Source organism: Sorex araneus, chromosome 7 (genome assembly GCF_027595985.1).
Source record: "Sorex araneus isolate mSorAra2 chromosome 7, mSorAra2.pri, whole genome shotgun sequence".
In the NCBI taxonomy this organism is placed as follows: domain Eukaryota; kingdom Metazoa; phylum Chordata; class Mammalia; order Eulipotyphla; family Soricidae; genus Sorex; species Sorex araneus.
In genome coordinates, this window is record NC_073308.1 from 31,462,231 (window position 1) to 31,487,954 (window position 25,724).

The 25,724-nt window shown below is 48.3% G+C and overlaps 1 protein-coding gene across 8 annotated transcripts; it reads left to right on the top strand.

The window, feature by feature from the left end:
* Nucleotides 1-892: 892 nt before the first annotated feature.
* LHX9 (LIM homeobox 9) lies at nucleotides 893-25,724 on the top strand. 8 transcript variants are annotated; one of them, XM_055144928.1, is made up of 8 exons: nucleotides 893-939; nucleotides 2,566-2,662; nucleotides 2,900-2,970; nucleotides 8,352-8,470; nucleotides 10,293-10,495; nucleotides 11,546-11,898; nucleotides 17,906-18,108; nucleotides 19,328-21,744. In XM_055144928.1, exons 1-8 carry the CDS (start codon nucleotides 936-938, stop codon nucleotides 19,583-19,585), a joined length of 1,308 nt encoding a protein of 435 aa, XP_055000903.1. In that variant the 5' UTR covers nucleotides 893-935; the 3' UTR covers nucleotides 19,586-21,744. The 8 variants fall into 8 exon arrangements, with proteins under 8 accessions (XP_055000903.1, XP_055000902.1, XP_055000907.1 ...); XM_055144927.1 differs by having other exon boundaries at nucleotides 900-939; nucleotides 11,543-11,898; XM_055144932.1 differs by lacking the exon at nucleotides 19,328-21,744 and adding an exon at nucleotides 22,212-25,724 and having other exon boundaries at nucleotides 906-939; nucleotides 11,543-11,898.

Here is a 25,724-nt window from a genome sequence, read left to right on the forward strand (position 1 = left end):
CCTCGCACGGGGCTTTGTTATCCAGCAGCTCCCCTGATGCTGGCCAGGATGCTGGCCAGGTCTGGTCCACGGCGCATCGTGATGGTTCCGCTGCCCCGAGGCAGCTCGGCTGACATTCTTCTGCAAACAAAGCGGGGGGGGGGGGCCGGGGGTGCGCACAGGACTCACTCCAAAGCCAATGGCGAACCTTCGAAGCCTCACAGACCCTCACAGACCCTCACAGACCCACCAGCCCCGAAGATCCCGGTGTCCTCCCCACCCAGCACTCCCGACCCCCCCCTCCGAGGCACCACTGGTCATTTCCTTCCAGCAAACACCGGACTTTGGGGTCTGGGACACTGTGGGTGATGCAGGATTTGAAACTCGGTGCTATTTCCCTCCAGTACTCTGCAAACAATTTAAAGCTACTTTGGGAAACCAAAATGAGTCCCTTCCCCGGGAAGAGGGGAGGGAGGTGTTTAAGTGGGGAGCGGGTGTCAGTAGTCCCTGTGCACCCACGTTTCTGGGAATCGTGGAAGACTTAGCTTTAGCAGGGGCTTGTGACTTACAGTCCAGTTTACCAACACCCCCCACCCCTGCGCGCTCTGCTGGGTGCCAAGAGCCCCATCCCGCGCGGCTCTCCTCGCCCTACCAACATTCTTGGTTAAGTCCTAAACTACAGCCTCCAGACTGCAGGCCCCCCTTTCTAGGATGACGGGTAAAAGAGTCAACCCAGGGACCAGGGGCTCTCGAGGAATGCGGAGACTCTCGCCGACCGCATCTTCCCACCGAAATTCGTATTTCAAAGTGGGAGTTTCGGGGGGTGTGGGGGGGACGCGCGCCCGTGCTGGCGTGCGTGCGCGCGCGCGCGCGCGCGTGTGGAAGCGCATTTTCATCAGGTACCAAAAAACGGTTCGTGACCCCAAAGAGGATAAAGCCCGCTGCTTTGGACCGAGATGGGTGAGCTCACCTAAGTGTTCTCGGTGCCCCTCGATGGCCTGGCTAGGATCACAATCCCGGACGTCTGGGCCCCCCATTCGGGTCAAGCCCCGACGGAGAGGGGGCTTCTTCGAGAGAGGAAGAGCGCGGGGGGGCGGATTGGGAAGGGGCCGCCAGACTGACGTCGAAGTAAACCAGAGCGACTTACAGGCTCACCGCATTCTTGGGGAAAAGGGGTTTCTGCCCCGGGGCTCTGAACCACACTGGGCGAGTGAGATGGGAAAAAGAAAGACAGGGAACTTGGATTCTAGGCTCCAGACGACCCCTTGCCTCCCTTAAACCGTGTGGCATGGCTGGCGGGGCTGGCGGAGAGGTGGGTCCGCCCCACGTGCCTTCGCAGACCTGCCTTCGTGGGGTCGGGAACCCTCCTCCCCACCCCAGTTCCCAGCACCCGGGAGAGCCAGTGCGGCGACAAAGGGCGGGTGGGAGTGGTGGTAAGTCGGCTTGGTCACCGCATCCCGGAGTACCCAGTTTTCTTGCTCACACCCCCTTGTCCACCGGCGTTGGAGCCCCCAGCTAATCCCACACGCCCGGTCCGCTGTTCTTCCACGTCTGGGGGCGCGGGGGAGTGAGGGAGGGCGAAGCGGGGTATGTGACTGCGCCCGGGGCGGGGAACCTGAGACGCCGTAATCAGGCCCCCGCCCCACCCCGGCTCCGGGAGTCTGTCTGTGCCCGAGGTGTGAGTCTCCAGAGTGTAAGTCGGTCCCCGCCCCCACCCCAGCCCCCAAGGTTAATCACCTCCTAACCCGGGCGGAGAAACGGGACTTGCGAGGGGTAGGTGTGTGTGTGTGTGTGTGTGTGTGTGTGTGTGTGTGTGTGTGTGTGTGTGTGTGTGTGTGTGTGTGTGTGTGTGTGTGTGTGTGTAGGGGCGGGGGGGGGGACGGGGAAGAACCTCCAGACTGGGCGGACTCGACAGAGAATGCCCCCCTGGGGCGCAGAGCGCGCTCCCGAAGTGCAGGGGTCGCGGCGCCCCAGCCCTAGAGCTCGGGGAGGCGAAGAAGGGCCCCGAGGGAAGGCAGGGACGAGGCGGGTGAGCAATCAATGGCTTAGCCCAGCTCCCCGCAGGAGCTACCGCCCGTCCCCGTCGAGGCAGGCACCAGCTGGCGGCGGCACCTTTCAGGTCGGAGCTCTTGGAAGGCCAAGGCCGGCTGGGGGCCGGGGAGAGCCCCAGGCGCGCGGCGGGATCCGCCCCCCACCCGCGGCGCCCCAGCCCCCGGAGGCTCTCGGCTTTATGAGGTTCAGTTACAGCCGAGTCCTCCATTAACACCTCCCCTGGTTATTGCCAGGCTGCCAGGCTGAGCACAGCCCCACCGCCCGTCTCCGGGCATCCTTCCGCGCCCGTGCCCCGGTGCGCCCCCCTCCCGATTTGGAGGCATAAACAGAAAATAAAAGACAGGTGGAGGGAGCTGCGGGTCAGAGGTGAGGATGGGGTAGGGGGGTGTAGGGAGAGATGGGAGAGAGGCAGGGGAAGGAGGGGAGAGAAAGAGAGAGAGAGAGAGAGAGAGAGAGAGAGAGAGAGAGAGAGAGAGAGAGAGAGAGAGCGCTGCATCCACCACCCAGCGTTCTATTATTTTGTTTGTTTAACAGAGAACTCGAGATTTGGGGATTCGTGGGCACCCCTGACTGCCATTCTGCCCTTCCTGGCCAAGAACCGGGTTCCCGGCGGAAACGTCCAGAGCTCAAGGTAAGATCCCCAGGTCCCCGCCAGGGCGGGCGGGCTCGTGGGAAAGGCGTAGTGAATGCCCGGCCAGTGCTCCTGGCGGTCCCGGCGCCCCAGGACTGGGGCACAGGCGGCTTTGAGAGCCGCTGGACCCTGGAGGTCGCGACGGGAGGAGCGGACGCGCTCCCCGCGGGTGGCTGGTGGCGGGAGGCTCCGGGTCCCGGCGGGCGCGGTGGGCTGATGCGCGCGTTTCTCCGCCAGCGCGGCCACCTTCCCCGCGGGCTCCACGCTGCTGGCGCTGAGAATGCTGAACGGCACCACCCTGGAGGCAGGTGAGCCCCGGGCCACTCTCCCAAGTGCAGGGGTGCACACGCGTGTGCGCACCTCCATTGGTGGGGGGATGAGAAGGGTGTGTGTGTGTGTGTGTGTGTCTGTGTCTGTGTCTGTGTCTGTGTCTGTGTGTCTGTGTCTTAGGAATCAGCCCGCACTGCCCCGCCGCCACCACGGGAACTTGCGCTTCCCTCCTCGCGCTTTTCCCTCGAAAGTCTCCGACTTTCCTCCTCCTGGAGGGGTGGGTGTGTTGGGCGTGGGGGTGGGGGGATTCGGGTCGCGGGGTTACGGAGCCACCAGTTGTCAACGGCTTGAGGGATGCGCTCCCGATCCTCCACGGAGCTGCTGGGGGCGTTTCCCTACCGGAAGGGTTGGGGTGGGCTGTGGGCTTGCAAGGAAAACCCCGTTAATCACCGGTGCGGGGCTTAACTGGCAAATGGCTTCAATCACCTTGTTTTGTTCCATCCAAACCCGGCGCAGCCGTTTCTGCGCGCGATCTCCACGGACCCAGGGCAGAACCCTTCCCTTTATTCCTGGGGCAACCGAGGGCCCGCCACGCGGCCGAGCTCAGGTAAAGGGGGGCTTCCCATCGCAGAAGTGTGGGCTCTTGATCCGGCGGCGCCCCGCCTCGCCCCTTGGAGGACTGTGGTTGGAAGGGGGCGGAGATGTGACCTGGTCCGGAGCGCGCCCCCAGGGCCGGGCCAGAGGGCGAAGGTGAGGGGTCTTGAGTCGGGGGTTGGGGGGTTGGGGTGCCCAGGAGGGCAAAGGCCCGGCGGGCAGGTCGGCTGCTGGCGCGCTTCCGCGGCTGTTCCCGGCGCTACCGCGCACAGTGCATCCCGCATCTCCTCGCGCTCCGCTGCGGTCCAGAGCGACGCCCCGCGAGTGAGGTTGTACCTCGGGGGCGCCGGTGCGGCGGTAGCCTGGACCTGCCAGGCTCTGGGGTCGGGGAGGTTCCCGCGCAGAGACTCCCAGTCTCTGTGGGGCATCCAGACTGGGCGGCGCCCGGGAAGCCCACGGCAGTGTCTCGAGCAGGACACGGTGTCCAGAACTGTGCCGTTAAGTACAGGGGACGCCCCAACCAGCTTCCTAGGCTCCAGAGGGAAGCTGACGTCCAGACCCCTTTACAAATAAACTGGGGGCGTGGGGACTCAGGTCTTCAAAGTCCAGGACTGCAGGCGCCCAGAGTCACCTGTGCCCTCAGGAGGCGCCGAGCTGCGGTTATTTTTACCTCCCTCCGCTTGTCTTACTGCGAGAAAGCCACTCAGTCGCTTCACCTCCAACCTCTGGGAACTCTGGGTGGGATCCCAGGGCTACGGTCACTAGAGGCTCATAGCCCCCCCTTAAGGGGATTCCCAGACCCTGAATCCCGACTCCCGGGATCTGTACCTAACCCGAAACCAGCCGTCCTCTCTAACAAGGGCTGGAGCGGGGGCTCCACAGTAGCCAGCCCGGGGCCAAGGGGCTGAAAGAAAAGGAGGCGGGGAGGGAGGTGTGTGCCCATCGTGAGGAAGAGCAGCGTGTGGCAGGCTTCTGTGCCACGACTCCTACCAGCCTGGGGTGCAGAGCGGACACTCGAGGACTTATTCCTGGGTAAGGTAAGGAGGCCCCCAGGGTGACCCCTGGAGAGGCAGAGCTCTTCGACTTTTATGGAGCCCAGGCCAAGCGGTCAAGCCATCGGGGGCCAAAGGCTGGTAGAGCCATGGAGATGCTTGCCCTGGAAAGGGAGGGGTGGGAAAAGACCCTCAAAAGTAATGTCCTGGGACTGCAAGACCCAAAGGTAGGACCCCTCGAATCACGCACCCAGTTCTTGGAGCTTCTCTCCCCCCTTCATCCTTCCTTTCTAGGGAAACTGTGGGAGGAGAGGTAGGGCTGGACAATGGGGAGCAATTTCTGTAGCCCTAACCAGGACCTTCCAAACTCCCGCTGCGCTCCACCCCCCTTCCCCTTGCTTTCTGCAAACTTCCTGCATGAACTGAAGAGGAAGAATCCTGGCAGTCTGCTGCTTTATGGGAAGTAGCAGATCCCACTGGGTGCAGGAACTCATAACCCGCCTTTTACAGGCTGAAGCAGGCCTAGCGGGGATCCACCCTGGGTGCTGAGGGCAGAAGTGACTCCCCCACCTGCCTCCCCTCCCCCCAGTACCTGCCAGGCCTGAGGAAACATGGAGAGGCTGGACACACTCCCAGCCAGCAGGCAGGACCTCAGGGTTGGCAACCCTAGACAGGATTCCCACAGAGTTTTTTCTGGTGTGGTTTGTTAAGCTAATTTCTTTCTTTCTTTCTTTCTTTCTTTCTTTCTTTCTTTCTTTCTTTCTTTCTTTCTTTCTTTCTTTCTTTCTTTCTTTCTTTCTTTCTTTCTTTCTTTCTTTCTCTCTCTTCTCCCTCCCTCCGCCCCCCTCCCTCCCTCCCTCCCTACCTCCCTCCCTCCCTCCCTCCCTTCCTTGTGTGATGCTCAGGGCTAACTTCTGGCTCTGTGCTCAGGGGACCATATGTGGTGCATGGGATCAAATCCCACTGCAAAGTTTGTAAGGCAAGAAAGTTTGTAAGTCAATTACCCATTGCACTATCTCTCTGCCCTTGGCCTGTTAAACTTTCACTTTGTGGAGTCTCTGAAGTTCTTGGGCTCTTTCTAGCTTTTGCTGAAGGAGACCAAACACCAAGAACCACTAGACCCAATTCCAAGCCTGACGCAACCCCATTTGGGAAGGAGTAAAGAGTTTAGCCTGCACAGCAGACAAAGCCCGGCTCTGTGTGGGTTCCGCCCGCTCACTTTTGTCTGGAGCTTCCTTGGGCGGATGGATGGAGGTGTTCCTCAGAGACCTATCCTGTCTCTCCTCTTCCTCCTGCTCCTGGGCATCTGAATGGGCCTTGCCCTGACCAGAGGAGGGCGATGTGCCCTTTGTGAATGGCCGGGCTGCTCCCCGGCCTCCTTCGGGCCCCCGGGTTGGCGCACGTGGGTTTGAAAAGCCCATTGATTTCCATCCAAAGGGGCTAATTACATTACTTACAGTAAATAGCAGCCCTGCTGGCCCGTCGGGCAGCCCGAGCGAGGGGCCGTATCCGGCTTAGTGCACTTGATTGGCTTCATCTTTGTGTGAAATTGTGTTTTATGAGCTGTATTCTGGCACCCGGAGGACAGCATTCACGTCCAGTCTGCAAAAAACATTATTTTTGACCCTAAGAAAAGAGCAGAGGAAGCACTGAGGCTTGGATTTCGGGGGAAGAGGTGAGTGCGGCAGCCCCAGAAGGGGACGCATTGGGACAGGAAGTGAGGCTGCCGCACCAGGCACAGTTCCCTCCCCCCTTTCCCTCCATCCCATCTCCTTCCCGCACCCTCCCTCCGTCTTTCCCTTCCTTCCTTCCTTCCTTCCTTCCTTCCTTCCTTCCTTCCTTCCTTCCTTCCTTCTTTCCTTCCTTCTTCCCTCCTCATTGTCATCTTCTTTCTTCTCTCATCCCTTCTTCCTTCTTCCCTTCTTTCCCCCTTCTCTCTGCCTTGATCTTTCTAGACTTGGCCCCCTTCCATCTGGGCTTCCCCGGGAGAGAAAACTCCTCTATAATACCCAGGACAACAGAAGCCCCAAGGGTCCTAGCAGGGCTGGTGTGTCAGGGTGGGCAGTGGGGAGGGAGGAAAGGAGTTGAGAGCACCCCCGGGCTGCCTTCTCTGCCCCGCCTAAAGCGTCCTGGGTTCCTGCCCACTCTGGGCCCTGAGGAGGCTCCTGGAGTTTGAATGAATCGACAATATCAGAGTATTGTGACCACTTTTTAATAGGGCCAGGGAGGGGCCAGCACAAGGCGAACAGAGGGAGACTGAACAATCACACCCCTTGTGAGGTGCTGGTCTGCCGCTCTGCGCTTCAGCTCTCACCTTCCCCTCCTCCACAGCAACGAGCCCCTTTCACCTTTTCCAAAATCTGGGGGTGCCCAGTTTTACAAGCTGCCCCCTACCCACAAGGGCGCCAGCCCACAGCAAGTGCAAGCCTAGTTCCCTGAAGGCGGAGGTGGGGGTGCAGTGCCCAGTCTGACACGGGGCTACCCACATCGACAAGTTTCACATGGGTCACTGGGGACACTCAAGTGAGCAGCACTGTCCTGGGGATGAGAGAACCTGTCCTACAGTCACTGGTCCCTGGTGTCCACCCAGTTTCCCACATGAAGGTCTGCAAAGACGTGTCTTTGGCCAGAAGTAGACTGGAGAAATGGGTCTCAGACCTCTCAGCCTACTTTAACTTTGTGTTTGCCAGTTTCTGGTGAACCCTTGTGGGGGAGAGGTGACACCAGCTTTTAAAAGTGAGTTGGGGACAGGGTTCTGCGAGGGGGTCTTGAGGGAAGGATTCTGTGTTCTCTACCCTTGAGAGAAGCGCTAGTGTTTAAGGTCAGGGAGGGTGGGAATGGTGGTGTGTGAACCCTAGGATGGGCACCAGAAATGCCACAAGAAGGAAAGCTAGAGTTGGGGGGTTGACAATCACTCTGGCTGTGGAGGTACAATCTGATCTTTAGCCTGGACCCAAATAAGTTCTCATTTTACTTCCTGCCCCTAGCTGACCACAATAAGGATTCCTTTCCCGCTCTAAAATATGACCTGGAACTCTTGGAAGTGTTACTGTGTGTGTGTGTGTGTGTGTGTGTGTGTGTGTGTGTGTGTGTGTGTTGGGGGGCAGTAAATGCCTCCTCCTACTGCCTCCCCACTCTGACTCCCCCCCCCACCAATGTTTGTCCCCGCTTGCCCATCACCAGGCCGTTGAGAGGAGTATGACAGGTCTTTGTTGTCTGAATAAAAATCCGTGGCAGCTCCGGGGAGAGGACTCCTCCTACTAAATTATCAAAAATGGGCTGGCTTTAGTCTCTTAACAAATTGGACGCAGCTCGGGCTGGAGCAGTCCCTAACCCAACCTCCAGGCACTGGCACGGTGCGAGCAGCCGGGGACCGCTGCAAATAGCGTTTCTTTTGCTTTCTTTGTGTTCAAAACTATTTTCTTTCTTCACCCGATTTTGTTTTCCTCCTCCCCCCTCCCCCCCCAGTTGTTTCCCATTAGTAACTCGATCTCCCGGAGCAGTGAGATTCGCCTCCTTTGCCTCCTTTAGCCCCGCTCGCCCCAGTTTGCTCTCCGCACATCTCCTTCGGGGGAGCCACCCGGGCTTTCTCCCTCCCCTCCTGCTTGGGCTCGGGCAGCCGCCCGCTTTCCCAGCCGCCCGCTCCTTTCTTCTCTCCCGCTCCCTCCGGTCCTCTGTCCCCCGCGAGCGCGTCTCTGCGCTCCGCCGGCGCGGAGCCTCCTCGCCGCTCTCTTCTGCTCCTTCACTCGGATGAGCTGAAAACCCCGCGCTTGTGTATATGGAAATAGTGGGGTGCCGAGCAGAAGACGACGCGTGTCCTTTCCGCCCCCCAGCCATGCTCTTCCACGGCATCTCCGGAGGCCACATCCAAGGCATCATGGAAGAGATGGAGCGCAGATCCAAGAGCGAGGCCCGCCTGGCCAAGGGCGCGCAGCTCAACGGCCGCGACGCGGTAAGGACGGGCCCCTGAGCGGGTCCTGGCCGGGCCGGGCGCGGCCGCCGCAGTCGGGCGGGTGGACTTTCCCCGCCGCTCCTTCTCCAGCCACCAAGCCTCGGCCCTCGGTGGGATGGGGAATGTCCCCACCCCTGAGCCCCGCCGGGGCTGGCTGTCCGGGAGGGCGAGGGCCGGGGTGGGATGGGAGTGGGCGCATCCCCTCGCAGCCCTTACTCGCGTGGCTCGTTGCCCTCTGGCCGCCCCGGCGGGGATCGGGAACCCGAAGGCGAACTGGGTGCGGGCGCGGGTAGCACCGAGCACCGCTGAGGCGTCAGGGACCAGCGCGATTCCCGGTGACTCAGGGTCCGCTGATCCGAGCTCTGCAGCGGGACTCGGGCGTCTATCGACGCTCGAACATCAGCACCACCCCCCCAAAACCAGTGATTTTCGGGGGTCCCTCACAGCCCGGTTCGACTCCGCTGGCGAGTCTGGACCGCGTGGGACTCTCCGATGGGGCGGTTGTAACATTTAGCGGGAAATCGAGTGGAAAATCCGGAGGACCCGGGCACTTAGTGGCAAGCGCCAGAAATGTCTATGCTTGGAACGACAGAAGCAGCCACTTTTCGGGTGCCACTGTTCGCCCGGAACATAAAGAAAGCCGATTAATAATCGATGCGCTTCCCCTTCCCGCTTCCCAGCTGGAGGGGAAAAACTACAAAAGTCTCCGGAAATGATTTCAGCCCCGCGGAGTCGGATCGTGCCTTCGGCATCACTTCGGGCGATCGTAGTTCCCGCTCCGCCGGTGGATTTCTCCGGGCGGGTCTGCAGGGTTAGGGGGCTCCCCGGAATGTGGATTTGGTGGATGTGGCTGCTTTTGCCACGTGAATCCTGTGCGGGGTCCTGGACTCGGGGAAGGGCGAGGCTTGTAACTTTTCCACGCCCGCCCAAGTTTCGTGGGAAAGCCCAACCCATTTCTACAGTCTGGAGGGAAATATCCAGCGATTAACTTTTTTTTTTTAATTATTGGCCCCGCAACTTTTGCGGTTGTTCCGCACAGAAATAAAGCTGCACCACGAGCCTGAATTTCGCTGCGGGGGGCTGCTCTGGTCCTGAGGAGGTACCGCGTCTGAGGGACGCAAGGGGGGGAAACTTCATTTAGGCACCGAGATTTTCTGCACGAAGATCTCTCCTGTACGTTGAGGCAGGGGACCCGATGGGGGTAGAGGGTGGCGAGGAGCGTGCAGAGGGGACCCGACGACCGAGTCTGCCTGGGAACAGGCACTTTGCACCCCTACTTAGGAAGAGGATCGATCTTCCCAAGCCGCAAATTCTAGTTAGTATGTTTGGCCCCAGATAAAGTCAGCTAATCTTGAAGCCGGCCTAGAATAATTTCTCCCTTTCGGCCGCGTCCACGCTGCGGGTAGGAGTTGAGAGAAATAGGATGGTCATCGGCTTTGTTAAACGAGTCGCGTCGGTCCTCTTCGCCCTGGCGTTTCCTAAGAACGATTTCCGTTGCTTGCTGTAGCAAGCTTTGCAAGCCACACTTTGTAGTTTGCCCGCTTTGGAAGCATCCACCAAAGCATCAGCTCGCGCCCAGAGGTTAAAGCTTCAAGCTGAGTCCCGGGAGGACCCCAAGGCGGGTTCGGGCGTCCGCGGCGGAGAGCTAGCGAGCCGACGGGGAAAACCCGCCCGCGCGCCCCCCAACCCCACGTCTGCCCCAGCGCTGTGGCCCGGGGTGCTGGCCGCGCTCTGGCGCTCGAGGCCCGCAGTCCCGGGGGTGTTGGCGCGCGCTGCGGCCGGGCGCGCACGGGATGAGCCGAGCGCTGTGCTTGCCTTGCAGGGCATGCCCCCGCTGAGCCCCGAGAAGCCCGCTCTGTGCGCCGGCTGCGGGGGCAAGATCTCGGACAGGTACTACCTGCTGGCGGTGGACAAACAGTGGCACCTGAGGTGCCTGAAGTGCTGTGAATGTAAACTGGCCCTCGAGTCCGAGCTCACGTGCTTCGCCAAGGACGGTAGCATTTACTGCAAGGAGGATTACTACAGGTACGCCACCCTTGGCCCAAGCCTCCCACTGTTCGCCCCTGTGGGGTGCGGTGATCGACCCCCAGACGCAGGGGGTTCTCCGTGCGCGATCTGGAATCCTGTTCCCAGCCCTTGCAGGGATGGGGTTGAGGGGGCTCCCGAGGTCAGGGTCGCTGGCAAAGAATCTCATTTGCTCCTGGCCCCCTTATCACAGGGGCAGAGGGAAGCCGGAGAAGCCCGGGGAAATGGCAATGGGCGTGACTCAGTGGGCCCAAACGAAAGAGGTTTTTTTGTTTGTGGGTTTCTTTCCGGTTACTACGAACTGGGTGACTGTCCACGCCTTGGATCTGAAGCGGTGGCCTGGGTGTTTGGTTTTCGCCAGGGTAGTGGGTACCGAGCAATGAACACAGCTAGAAGTGAGCGGCGCCGGGGCCCCCTTTACTGCCTGTTGGAACCGTGTGGGCAGACTGAAGGTTTTGTAAAGTCAGGGACAGGCGCATCTGGACACTTTCGTCTCTTCTGGGTTGGGAAGGCCTCAGCAGTGTGCAGGTGACCAGCTGGGCGCTCAGCCCAAACGACAGAGGTGGTTCGTTTCTCTAAAAGAGATTTTTCTCTGCAAAGTTGTGAACCCCCATCCTCTTCCTGTACTGTGCCTGTCTAAATACTTTCATGCACTCAGGCGTGCTCACACACACACACACACACACACACACACACAAATACACACCTTTCACAGATAAATCTCTCCTTTCACAATATGTTTTGTAATTCATTAATGAAACACTTTCCATTGGCATGGCTACTTAGTATCCATTTGATAGCTTTGTGTATTAGCCAGAGCAGAACCTTTTTGTTTTGCAAATGTCCACTTTACGGGGAAGGAAACTGAGGCTAATTTTGACGAAGGGCTTCCCTGTCGCGCTTCCCCAGGAGTGGTCAATAAATCAACATAGTTGCTGTTGGAGTGGGCCCCGGGGTCGTGTCCTTGCCTCCCAACTCCTGCTGACCAAGCTCCAGGGCTGCAGGTGGGAGAACACCAGGGGCTCTGACTCTATTGTTTCCTTCCAGAAGGTTCTCTGTGCAGAGATGTGCCCGCTGCCACCTTGGCATCTCCGCCTCTGAGATGGTCATGCGTGCCCGAGAGTCTGTCTACCACCTGAGCTGCTTCACCTGCTCCACCTGCAACAAGACCCTGACCACGGGCGACCATTTCGGCATGAAGGACAGCCTGGTGTACTGTCGCGCCCACTTCGAGACCCTCTTGCAAGGGGAGTATCCGGCGCCGCTGAGCTACACGGAGCTGGCGGCCAAGAGCGGCGGCTTGGCCCTGCCTTACTTCAACGGCACCGGCACGGTGCAGAAGGGGCGGCCCCGGAAGCGGAAGAGCCCCGCGCTGGGAGTGGATCTCGTCAATTACAACTCAGGTGGGCCCCGACGCAAGCCTCGCTCCCCGATGCCCTGGGCCCCTCCCCAAGAGTTTATTCCCCTTCCAAGGTCAGGTTGCAAGAGGGTCCTTTGCCTGTCCCTACCCATCTTCCCACTACAAGTTCCTTTCACTCCAAAGGAAGGGTATGAAGGAGAAAGAGGGCAGGAGGGGAAAATGAGGCAAGGGCGAAATGGAAGGGGAGAGACCTTTTTATGGCTTTCATAACAGCAACAACAACGATACAAGCACCTAAAACCCCCACCACATTCAGCACCAAGGGACGGGCAGTGATCCCCCGCCCCCCAACGGGGCAGAGCCAAATCCTTGTTGCCCATTAGTTAATGAGCCCATTAGTTTCTGGCTCCCAGTTGGAGCAAAACAGCCCCAGGGCAATTCCTGTGGAGAAGCCAAATTATAGATCCTGGAGGAGGTTTTTCTAAATACGAAAAGAACACATATATACACACACACACACATGCAAACTCTGAGTCCAGTCTCAGTCTGTCTGGAAGGTAGGGTGGGGGGTGGGCACAGGCTGTGGGCAGCAGCCCAGCGCTAATCAGGAACACAGTTGGCAAGAGTGGAGAATCAGCCCCAAATCCTGGTTCTGGAGGGGAGTCAGTCCCAGGCTGGCCTGCTCTCCGCCACAGGTCTCTGCTTGGGGGCTCATTTATTCCTGTGTTAGACCATAGAACCTCCAGACATCCCCACCCGGTTCCTGGGGATTGGAAGAGCTTCCAGGTCAGATCCAGTGGAGGCTTAGTGGTGTCCCTGACTGCTCTTTTGGCCTCCCCTCAGCCCCCTTTTCAAAAATAAAAACAAGTGTAGGCACCGGGCTTTAGCTAGGAAGCTTGTCCTTCTTGCTTGCAGGGCACACCTGGATCTCTGATTGACCACACTCACCCATTCCTTAGTGTGGTCGCCTGCCCCTACCTCCCCTTCCCCACTATGGGCCCATAATCTCGGAGCAGCTCTTTTTCATGTGATTTGCAGGTATTGGGCAAGGTTTCTGCAAGCTGGTGATTGGCTTTGGGGAGCTGAAGGGTTAGTCTAGCTGCTCTGTGTTCCTTATGTTCTGACCCAGACCTTGATGGGGCTAAAGCGGGAGATGCCATCCAGGAGCCTGCCTTCCATTGAAAGGGAGCTTCCCACCCCTTCCAGTGACCGACAGCACCCAAGAATTAACCAAAGCAGCCTTGCTGTTTCTCTCTCCAGTGCCTTGCCAGGGCTTGACTTTCCTTGTGCAGCCTTACAGAATCCGCGCCCAGTCAGATCACTGATTTGTCCAAAGTCACACCAGTCCATGGGAAAGGAGCCAAGTCTTGCTCTGAGCACAGAATTCGCTGGGGGAGTCACGCAGGACCAGCGGGTTCTTCCCCAGCTTGCGACTGACCCTGCTCCTGGGGTTCTTCCTTGGTCTATTAAACCCAAGTTGATGGAATCCTAGTGCGGCAGGCACAACTGGCTCTTCTCAGGAACAGAAGGGATGGGGAGCCCCAGGCACAGGCTGGGGGAGGAAGGGCTGGACCAAGGGCTCTAGGGGAAAGGATTGGCTACCGATCCTGCTGCTGGTTAGGGCTGTGCCAGATGCAACCCCAGGCTTTGCTTTGACTTGGCCCCGCCACATTTCCACCAGGGCTTGGCTTCCCGGTCACTTGGTCCAGTGCTCTTGCTTCATCTCCTTTGATGCGTGCTTCCCGGGCCAGCACGGGCAGACGCTCATTGTCCTTTATTAATAGAAGATGACATCGGAATCTTGAAACACTTGCCGAGGCCCCAAGGCCCTAATGAGAGAGAGAGAGAGAGAGAGAGAGAGAGAGAGAGAGAGAGAGAGAGAGAGAGAAGAGAGAGAGAGAGAGAGAGAGAGAGAGAGAGAGAGAGAGAGAGAGAGGGAGAGAGAGGGAGAAAGAGGAGGTGGGAGAGAAAGGGGAGAGAGGGGAGAGAAGGAGAGGGAGAGAGAGGGAGAAAGAGGAGGTGGGAGAGAAAGGGGAGAGAGGGGAGAGAGGGAGAGGGAGAGAGAGGGAGAAAGAGGAGGTGGGAGAGAAAGGGGAGAGAGGGGAGAGAGGGAGGGAGGGAGGGAGGGAGTAGAGAGAGAGACAGAGAGACAGCACCCCCCCAGGCTCTCACATAGCTCACCAGCCCTTTTTGGGAGAGGGGAACTCCTCAGCTCCAGCAAGTCCAGAGGGTGGAAATTTCTTGCCAAAGGGCATCCAGCCTGGCTTCTCTGGTTTGGTTTATTTAATCTAATTCGGTGGATTTTATTTCACTTTGGATCTTTAAAAAAGTCTGAACAGTACGTCTGCTAGTCCTAGGAGAATTTGAGAGCATGCCTTTATCTCCTTAAAAGAGCGAAACCCTTCCACTTCATGTCTTTAGTTTGCAAGTTATTGCAGCGACTTGGTAATGGAGAATATTCCTATTGTGGCTTATGAAGAAAGTTCCAGAAGCTCCCTCAATCTGGAGGGATTTGCACACCTCACCAACACTGACCCTGGTGCCCTCTAATCAGTAGCACCCCAATATTTGGGGTGAAATATTGGGTGAAGTTCCCAATATTTGGGGACTTGGTGAAAGTGTAGAGAAAATAGGAGTTTAAAATTTCTGGCAAGAAATACATCAAGAAATCACAACTTAGAAATAGTTTATGAATCGAATGCAATCCATTACAAACTAGCTAAAGAAGAGCTCCTACAAATAGAAGAAACTGTTAAAATGCAGAAAATTTGATAAACAATTTTTGCTCATTGTTTGAGTATTCTTTGAATCTTATATTTCCATGTTTAATGTAACTTGTCTTAAAGAAAGTGATGCTGACACTAAACAAATGTATAATTGATAAATATAATTTCCACATTGTAATAAATTACACAAAATGTGCTTATGATTCAGACATCTAGGAAAAATGGGAAACTTGGCAAAATAAGTTTTTGACATAAGGTAAATTGACATAAGAGAAATTTCTAATATGCAGTTATCAGATATCAGGCATGAGATTTCTAATATGTAGATATCAGAAAAGTATTTTGGACATGTGAAAAATTGGTTGGGAATACTGAGTTGAGACACAATCCTCAGGGACTAAAGAGATTTAACCGAAGATAGGCACTTTTGATTTGAGCCATTTAGTTTCATTGGAAGACTACATTTTTGCCTCTTTTCAAAACCTCCCTTATTCTGTTCCTTCACATCCTAACTGCAAAAAGCTCTTGGTAATTCTGAAATTAACCTGGTACTGACCCCTAGTGGTTTCTCAGGGATCAGATCTTAGATTCTATTTGTTCAGAGTAGAAAGACGTTTTAGAATAGGTGACCCTACTCAAAAACGACTTTATAAGTGAAAATATTTAGATCTTCTCATTAACCATATAATGTCAGGTGTTCTTACCATTGGATGTCTAATATGGCTTGAATAAAGTTATTTCTCTCATAAGATGGGGGCGGGGAGGATCCGGTAGCTCTAGAAATAGCCCCTGGGGAACAGACACTTGCAAGTTCATGTAATACGTTTATAGTTAAGCCTAGGGTAATTTTGGAATCCACTCACTTACTGTATAGAAAGAGAGGATTGCTCTATTAAGTTGCATAATGAAAGTAATAACATAACCAAAGGGATATTTTATTCAGCAATATCATCTTAATACAGAGTTAACTCTCTTTACCAGAGCTGTCTATGGGGAAACAAGTCTATGTTTGTTTAGTGAGCTAAAAATTCTGCTGATTTTCAAAATTCTCAACAAATAGTGGACACCAATACATATTCAGAAGAAAATTAATCAAATCTTTCTGTAATTATTTTTTTATAAATCTCACATTTAAAACTGATCAATACATAGTTGAGTTAGCAATAATAGTTCCAGGAAACTGGGAGTGGGGGGTGGGGAAGTTAAAAGCATATTTTTAAATGTCAAGTTTTCTACGCAAGTATAATCCTCAATTTAATGTGCTCTTTGAGGGAAATTTATATTTCCCACCTGTGATAGAAATGAAATCTTATTTGAAGCTTCAAATGATCCAGGTGTGCCTTTTGCACCATTTTTCTGTGGGCACCTTTATAATCTACTTGTGAAATATGGCTCAGTTTACTGGAGATAAGTTGAATTTTATGGCGGGTCATAAGATGTTGTTTCATCCATTTGAGGATATGAAAGTGCAGTTCTGTAGGCTATTTGAACTTGACATCTCCCTACCGGGTTGAACTAGGATAAAATGTAAAGTGTATTTTCTCTATTGTGTCTGGGTATAATGCTATCCTTTCTGTTAGGATTTATAAAGTGTGTTTTCCTGACTATCTAACTTGGATTCCAGTTCAAGCTGATTTGATTTTGTGTGACGACTGAGTCACTCAAACTATGATATTATTGGTGAGCCAAGATTCAGAATCTTGATTGCTTGTTGAGCTCCTAGCCCCGTGCTTTGCTTTGAAAGTCCCCACAGGAGAACAGGAAATTCACCTGCTCTTTGGCCTCCTGCTCATAGAAAAAGGAACAAAGAGATGTGAGTTAATGCCTAGTTTTCATTAGGAGAATTTCTTGTTGAATGGATTTTGTCATGTGACTGACCTCTTGGTGGATGCCTAAAAAAAATACTTCTTTCTGTATATATGCTGACTTACTGAAATTATTAGAAAATAACTCTAACTAGAGCGTAGCAAGCGCATAATATTTTATCAACCAGAATGAAAGAGTCTGTTTTGAGAGAGACTTCATCTGCTTCAAGATTCAGGTTGATGCTCCTTCCCTTCCACCTCCCCCCAGACAAGGTAATGTTGATCTATTGTAATGCACTAAAGGGCAGGATAATCAGATCTGAATATACATCAGATAAATACCTTAAAATAAGGTTTAAGGGGGAAAAATATCCCATGCCCTTTAAGTTGTGAAGTTGATGAATCAGTAAATATTTGGCAAAAAGTGTTTTCATTCTGTAATCACATTCCCTCTGCCGAGCCAGGAGGTACGTGGAAATGCCCTTTTACATATACCACTTTGCATCCCGGGGATAATGACTGCCAGCGTGGTTCTAAAGGCTGCTCGGTCTGCGCTCAGCACTGAGGACCACTTTGTTTGGCAGGGGAGAGAAGATGCCACCATCTCTGTCCCGACAGCCAACTGCCAGTCACACATGTCCACAGCAGAAGGGACCAAGAGCCTCTCCCCAAATAAGCACAATGTTTGTCTCTGAATAGGGAGTGATGGGCCATGCTTCAGGCCTGAACCCAGTGAACAAGTCCAGGCACATCTTCTTTGACAAATATTTATTCACATAAATCACAGGAATGTTTTCTTCCTTGGATTGATCTTTGCTAACCAGTTGCCACTAAAAACTCATGAAAATAATGTTCCTATGATTACTTATGATGCCTACTCATTATGTTGTACCTTTTCCTCCCCTTCCAATGACCTTTTGGCTTTTTCCTTATTGAGAGGGCTCTTGGAATGAGAAAAGGCAAAAAAAAAATTGGAATAGACCAAGTTCTTCCTTGGTTCGTGGAAGAAACTTTTAGATTTGAGAGACTTGAAATGACTAATTTATGGTATCTCTGAGGGCAAACAGCAATACTTTAGATAATGTCTTATTCCACGATACAGACAAAAAGGGACATCTTTAAACATGTGTATGTGTGTGTTTAGGGGCAGTGTGCTGATACTCATGAAGATAATTAAGAGAGATGATTCACTCTCAGTGATTTCTATTATTCCCACATTTAATCACCATATTCATCTTCCCAAGTCATCTTCAACAAGAATAAGGCAAATCCCAGATTGATGTAATTTTTCTCTAGTCCACATACTTTGTGTTCACATTTATAGACCAACTTGACCCACTCAAACTGGTCTGTAGGAGGCAGTTAGCCTCTTCCTTTGGTCTAGAAACTGCTTGGAACAGAGGGCAACAGCTGTTCCCAAGGTTGCTTTATTCCCACAGCCTCCTCCCCGGCCCTCTAGCATTTCTGTGACCCCAAGAGTTCCCACTGAGTGGTTGTTTGCTCACTGTTACCGCAACAGGTTGTAATGAGAATGACACTGACCACTTGGACCGGGACCAGCAGCCTTACCCACCCTCACAGAAGACCAAGAGGATGAGAACCTCTTTCAAACACCACCAGCTCCGGACCATGAAATCCTACTTTGCCATCAACCACAACCCAGATGCCAAGGACCTCAAACAGCTTGCTCAGAAAACAGGCCTGACCAAAAGAGTTTTGCAGGTAAGAAACTTCCTTCCTTGGCTATGCATACAGCAACCCCAACCCTCCTTGCCAGTACGAATAAATCTCTCCCTGCTTAGCATGATACAGATATTTCCTGCACCACTTCTCATGAGATATCTCCCTAGGGGGAGGCTGAGACTTTTTTGTAGGGGTTTCTCAGAAGGTGCCCGAACATTTTAAGAAGTAGCCATCCTCTCCCTATGAATGGGCTGGCCAAATCCAGCAGAACTCGCCTCAGTGATCTGCAAATGTGGTGGCATTTATCTGCACAAATTGCGGCTTTAGCGATTAGGCTCAGGGCAGAGACCTTGGTGGGGGTCCTGCTTGCTGCCTTCTCACTTCGACAAACTCTTCTCAGCCTCACTCACAGCTGAGGGCTATCCAAATTCAGATCCGAAATTTTCGCCATTTCTAAAATATTATGAATGTGGTTAGTATCTGCACAATCAATGACTTGGGACATTTATTTTTCTATGTTTAGGGCAATATTTTTTTAAAAAGAAATAGAAGGCAGTAGATCTGCTGTCCAATTGATTTTCTGAGCTCATCAGGGCAAGAAGATACCCTTTAGGAAATTATAGTTGTCGTGGGTCCCCTGTGGTCATCTGTCACTTCTTAGTGACAAACGACAACAACTTAAATTCTACCTACAGGTTCCTGGCAGCTTGGAGTCTGGCCCTGGAGGTTTTTTTTTTTCTTTTGCAACGAATACTTAGCTTGTGCCAGGCTCCGGAAGAGCCTGATGTCTGTTTCAATGATGTTTATTTCATAGGAGCGATTCTTACTTTGCAAAATTTCATGGTCTCTGCCCCTTCCCAGTCTCAAAAGACAATCGTTGAGGAACCAAGATGCATTTTTCTCCCTTTATCTCTATGCCTTCATCTCCACGGTACCTATACTTAAGCATCAGTTGTCCCATGTGGCACTTGTTCATGCTGGGATGGGGGTTGGGGGAGGCATATATGCATCTGAGAGAGTAGCTTTAGAATGACTGGAGTTACTGTGTTTAAAAAAAAAAACAAGAAAAGAAAAAAAAAGCAGGAATAAAAGGAGGAAAGGGACCCACCTCTCACAAAGAAAAATAACAAATCGTATTAACAAAAAGAAAAAAAAATCCAAAAAAAAAAAGAAGGAAAGGAGAAAAAAAAAAGAAAGAGAAAAAAAGGACTATAAAAAATAAACATCGGTAAAGAAATCAATTGGGATTGGTTTGCAGGTTTGGTTCCAAAACGCACGAGCCAAATTCAGAAGGAACCTTTTGCGGCAGGAGAATGGGGGTGTTGATAAAGCTGATGGCACGTCGCTTCCGGCCCCGCCCTCAGCAGACAGCGGCGCTCTCACTCCACCCGGCACTGCGACCACTTTAACAGACCTGACCAATCCCACTATCACTGTAGTGACAGCCGTGACCTCTAACATGGACAGCCACGAATCCGGAAGCCCCTCACAAACTACCTTAACGAACCTTTTCTAACATTGGTTTTCGTTTTTGTTTTTGTTTTTTAATTATTTTTTTTTTAAATTCTTCCTCTTTCTTTGATCCTATTTGCATACTTCTTATTTTATTATTTACAAGACTTTTTATTTTTCCTTCTAACCCACAAGATATTTGGGAAATAAAAACAACAGCGTGGTGTGAAATATCTGCAGCCACTTGGCAAATGAGTTTACAGTATTGTCTCCTTTACAGTGTCTTTTTTTTTTTTTTGGTCTACCAAGTGTATTTTTTTTTTAAATTAGATTTTTCAGTTGGTAAGGGGAGTTTTTGACTAATTCTTAATAAGTGCCTCTTAAAATTGTATGTTACTTATTTCCAGAATCTCGAAGGAAAAAAAAAGAGTGGTATGATGGGTCAATAATCATATTCCCGATTAAATGATTAGATTAATAAAGAATCAGATTCACAGGTTTTTTTTTAAATCTTGCAATTGTATGTGTGCTTAATGAACTTTGGAAAATTGGCATTTAAAAAATTGGAACAAACATGTTTTGATTTTTTTCTGATAAACGAGGAATATGATTAAGCAAAAGTATTTAGCAATTCTAAATATTAAAGATTGACTATATGGGAAATTATTGAAGGAATGTGACTTTTCTTTCTTTTAGGGATGAACACTGTAAACGACGTTTAGTTCTTTGCTTTATAATATTTGAAAAATAGTCCCTGTGTAACTGAAAATTCCGTTTAGAATTTGAAATTTATACTCAATCTTCTAAAGTTAAAACTGATAGTTGTGACACCATTCTTTATAAATTATTTTTCCCAGGGAAATGGAAATAAGCAAAACATAATTTTTAAGAAGTTAAAAAACAGTATAATTTAATTAATAGCTATTAATTGGCTTCAGATGTACCATGATATTGTATCTGGCATTTTATAATAAATAATGTTAACAAAACCTTAATAGAATTATACCAACGATGAGAATCCTTTTGTTTTAGTTTACTTTGGCGCAGGTTGATGTATTTGTCAGAGACAAAAACCTGATATTAGAGATTTGAAGTTATAGTCTTAAAATACATAAACTCAGAAGCCTTGTGGATGCTGATCTGAATATATTTCCTAGTTTACAGTAGCATTTTTTTTCCTTTTAATTTAAACTAAAATCCTAATGGTCTGGGCAGTGGTGAATGTTCATCTATATGCTTCTGTTGTAGTTAAATACCAATTAGATTGTGGATTTCCTAAAAAAAAAAAACAAAAATAAAAAAGAAGTCAAGATATATGTCTTGCTTTAGTGGATTGTTAAGAATAACTTTGCACATATTCTCCACTTTTTGGGCCCCTTAAATCTCCTATGGTGGTAAAAGTGGCTATTTAATAGATTTTAAAGGTGTCCTTCTGGCTGTATAAATGTGTGGTTACATATTGACAGTTCACTGCCCACATTAAAGTGCATTATTGTAACTTTTGCTCAGGGTCTTTAGAAAATTAGCACAGAAAGTAGCTTATTTTTTAAAAAAAAGTTGATGGAAGATAAGTTAACACTGTAACAGAAGAAAGGTGTGATTGCCATTATATATTTAACGAGTGTGGTTATCATCTTATATGGAGCTTAAATCTTGACTTTTCATATTTCTATTACATTTTGGGCATTTACCACTAACCAGACCAAACAACCTTGGTAAGGCTGAGATCTTATTAATACACTTTTACAGGTAAAATATTGATACTTATAAATTTTGTTCTTTGACAGAACAATATATGGTACTATAGATCTACTTTATTAAGTAGACTAATTATAACTCAGTTCTCCTATGTGCCTTATGATATAACTTGGAAGTAAGTTTGTGAAAATCAGGATCTCTGTGTCGTTTGTTAAATTAACTGTTTGAAGCCCTTTTGACACCTCACTAGTTTTGTACTGTTTTACCTCTTATTTCTGAAACTCTTTTTATGGTGTATCCTGTTAGAGGGGACAAACATGTCATAGAAAGCAGTTGTGCACTCTTTCAATATAGTTGATAAATTCAATAATCTTATATATTGAGCTTCGTGTTTATAGTACAGTAAGTGGTCTAGCAAAATTGTCCATGTTTCTTTGTTTATTGATAAATGCATTGTATAGAAATTATTTCCCCTAAATATTTATGGACCAAACAATTGTGATATATCCTATTAAATTTGTGTGAATAAACCATTTTGAATCTAAGGAGTTTTATTTCCTATCAGTTTTATTTAAGCTTTAACTGTATCATTGTGTTTTCAATATCATACCTAAAAGCTATTAAAGAGGTAATACAAAATTTAGAAAAAGATTCAAGCAAACAAATAGTTTTGAAATTTTTGAACTTTTGATTCATTTTAAATATACACACCAGTGCATATGCAATATAGTTCAATTTGGAATTACCTATAAACATATGCTGTTATAATAAAAAGTAATGCCCCATCGATTTGACTCAGCCCAATTTTTTGAATAAAAAGGAGATAATAAGCACAGAAAGTAATTGCATGAAACGAAAACTTAATTATGATTAAGAGTTAATGTTAGGCCTATTGAGCACAAATGGATATTTGTAAATCTAAATAGAAATTGCAGACCCCGAAAAGCCAAGCTGCTCTGTAGTTAATAAATTGTCACTATGATTTTTTTCAGGGAGAACAAATCTTGGGGCATTACAGCCAAACATCCCGACGTTTGAAAATTCCCTAAAGTATTAAAAGAAGGGGAAAAGTTTGATCGGAAATCCACTGCAGTGAAGACAAAGACAATATTAGGTCATGATAATCATACATTTAAAAATATACTGGGCCAAAAAGAGAGAGAAAGAGACATAGTGAGAGAGAGAGAGAGAGAGAGAGAGAGAGAGAGAGAGAGAAACAGAGAGAGACACACTTAACTGTCATTTACTGAATGTTGAAAAAACTTTTGTTGGTTATGGTGTCTAACACAAATGAAGGCTTCAAATCATGTGGTTTAAAACAAAATTAGATTAACTGTGTATAAACCAGAGCAAACTGGCAGTGATATGCCCATCCCATATTTGAAGAAAGTTATTAAAAAAATTATCCCACACATTTGTCAAGCACAGTAGTTGTAAGATAAAAGTCCAAAAGCATTCATTTCACCTGCTTGCTAATGTGTATTAGTCTTTATCTGTTGATAACATTTTCAATTGTAAATTCAAAGAAAAGCTATTACTCATTTAAGAGTATAGAGATCAAAACCCAGTAATTTTAGTATTATTGTTTATTACTTCCTTTTTAAACAAAAATCTCTGCATGCACTTTTACATCTGTCACTTCTAGTGTACATCTCTGTATGATGACTTATCTTTGCTGTTTCTTGTATGATAATAGCTTTCATTAATAAACATTTTATTTGATGCAAACAAAGTTAACTTTATGTTAAACACACTGTTGAATTTAATTTTGAACACTGTCTTAAGTGGCAGCACAGGACATTTACAACTTGTTATACTTAGAAAAAGACAGTATAATAAGATTAAATTCTAGTAGCTATGATAAAATTACTACTTTATTTTTAATTTTCATGCCTTTTTTAATTTGTTGTATCGAATTAGTACATGTATTAAAAAGAAAAAACCAAAAAGGGGAGTAAACCATGTTTTAACAAAAATAAACCTCAGAATAAAGTACTATGTAAAAAACTTCAGCAACATTTTTAGATTACTAGGGTAAAATTTATAGCTCTTTTATACGTTTACATATTCACTATGCAATGAGCAAATTTGTTGACGTATACAATTATTTTCTGTATACTTTTCATATACTCTGAAAAGATCCAATCTTTTCATGGTTCCAATTACATATGATTTTACAGACAAAGGGAGCAAGTGGAAAGAAAAACAAATATTTAGGAATGAGGCTTTTAAAACAATTGCTCAAGGAAATATTTGAAGAATTTTTTTATCAATTCCTATTTAGCTGTATATCCAAAGCATATGTTAAGAAAATTAACATATAACTTTCCAGAACATTTTTCATTGAGATAAAATTTCTATTATATACAAATGAACCCTATGTAAATGATGTAACTTTTTGAATGACAGACATTAAATATTTCACTTACAAGTATCTTGAGAATTTTGAATGTTTTCTTAAATGTTTTCACTTCCTGAATACTGAAAAAAAAAAACCTCAAGGAGAGAGCAACGTATTAAAGAAAAAGCAATGCACCATGACAAGTAGACTATTTTGAGTGATCATGAAACATGTTGGTTTTGTCAGTAAGTTGAATGTTTGTGCCTCGTTGAAATCTCATCCCTAGTTATAGTGACTTAAATAGAATTTCCAATACATTTTCAGTCAGTTTATTCAGTTCCTTGTCCTACAACTTTGCCTTCTTTCCTGTCCTGTCACCTATGGCAGATTCGTTTAGAAATATTTTGGAAGCTTGCCTAGTTTTACAGACCTTTAAGTATTTGTCTGGTATGTGAAATGTGGGAACTGACCAGGAGGGAAAGAAAATAACTGAAATTAGACATCTGAAAAAAATAATATAAATTTGAAACAGGCACATTTAAAAAACATTTAAAGAAAGGAGCACTAATTATGAGAACAGGCAGGGGGAAAATGTGATGTGGGCTTGGAAGTTTGATCCTGCTTTCCCATTCTGCACTGTGTCTGAGTCTGAGCAACTAATGTTCTGCATGGAATAGATGAATGCACACTTATACTCGAGAGCTGGGCATTGTATTTGCAGAGAATCTACCTCCCCCATGCCTGGTTTGGCTTGACTTCTGTTCTGTTGATCTAGGGTTAAAAAAAAAAAAAGAAAAAGTTACTGAAAGTCAGTTTTGGTTGGGTGGTCACTTTAATACTGATTTACAGAGAGGGCAGATTTTTTTTCCCCCTTCAGTACTTCAAATAAGGGTAAATTCCACAATAAAGGATCAAAAGCAAATACTTTAAAAACTGGGTAATTTTTTTTTTATCACCTAAAAAGCAGAGTGCTTTAACAACCCCCAGTGGAATCCACTGCACATTCTTTTTACAGTAACCTTTGTTAGGAGTCAGAGCTTTTTATAAGTATAAATATCATCTCGTTTTCTGTTGCAGTGTGCCTGCAGGGGCTATCATGGTGGAAGGTGTGAGAAGTGGGACTTTCTGGAATGGAAATTTGGAGCTATGTTGTTCTAGCTCTTAAGGAGAAGATTAGTGATAACACCAGTGATTATTATAAAAAGAAGTCTAAGCACCTAGTTTTCTATGGATTCTTGCTATTTCCTTTTTAACTGTATTTTAAAGAAAACTAGTTTTACTAGTAGAGAGTTTGCGTATTCTTGAGATTTGATAACTTTTACATTCATGGTCTCTAGACCCTCGGGTTAAGTAAGGACACTAGGACTTAGTCTGAAATGGGGAAATGGCATTGTATTTTCTTTGAAACCATCCATACAGATAAATCCTGGATTATAGGATCCTTTTGTACTTGTATACAATGAGAATGAACACTAAAAACTCAAGTAAATTAAAATTCTGTAATACCACGGTGCTTTGCATTGCAACCAATGCCAAAAATAGGAAGATTTTTTTCTTTATGATATGCCGCTCATTTGGAATTACTCTCATAACACTCTGCCCCATAACATTTTTCCAGAATATTGCCATTTACCTTTATTTTTACAATAACTTCTTATTCAAATATATCACTTTGAATGACTTCTGGGAAGATTTCCATTTTATGTTTCCATAGCAAAAAAAAAAGTTCCTAATCATGCATGGTACTCAAAGAAAGTTTATAAATATGATAGAAATAGTAAGATAATACAAGTGAATTTCTTTTTAAATAGGTATTTCAATCTAACATCAACCTTCCCCCCCCAAACTCCCAACATTTCTCTGTGGAATTTAGTGTAGTATATTGTCCATTATTCTGTATCATGTCAACGATCTTCCCTTGGATGAATAATTTTTGCATCTTTGCCCTACATTTTTCTTGTGCTGAAGTGACAAAAAGTGGCAAGAGTAAAGATCCAGATATTAGCCATATGTAGAAAGTTTCCATTCTGCATTTCTCTGTATTTTTCCCTCACATATTAGAATTGTCAGGTATAATTTTTCCTTTGGAACTTCATGTTTACATCTTGCATGGTCTTATAAATTAATCTGAAGAGCAACTGAATAACTTTTATGGTTATTTGAA

What these genes read in the sequence shown, in the direction of transcription:
- LHX9 (XM_055144927.1), top strand. An exon ending in TGCAAGGAGGATTACTACAG is followed by an intron (nt 10,496 to 11,542) that starts GTACGCCACCCT and finishes GTTTCCTTCCAG; the next exon opens with AAGGTTCTCTGTGCAGAGAT. An exon ending in TCTCGTCAATTACAACTCAG is followed by an intron (nt 11,899 to 17,905) that starts GTGGGCCCCGAC and finishes TTACCGCAACAG; the next exon opens with GTTGTAATGAGAATGACACT.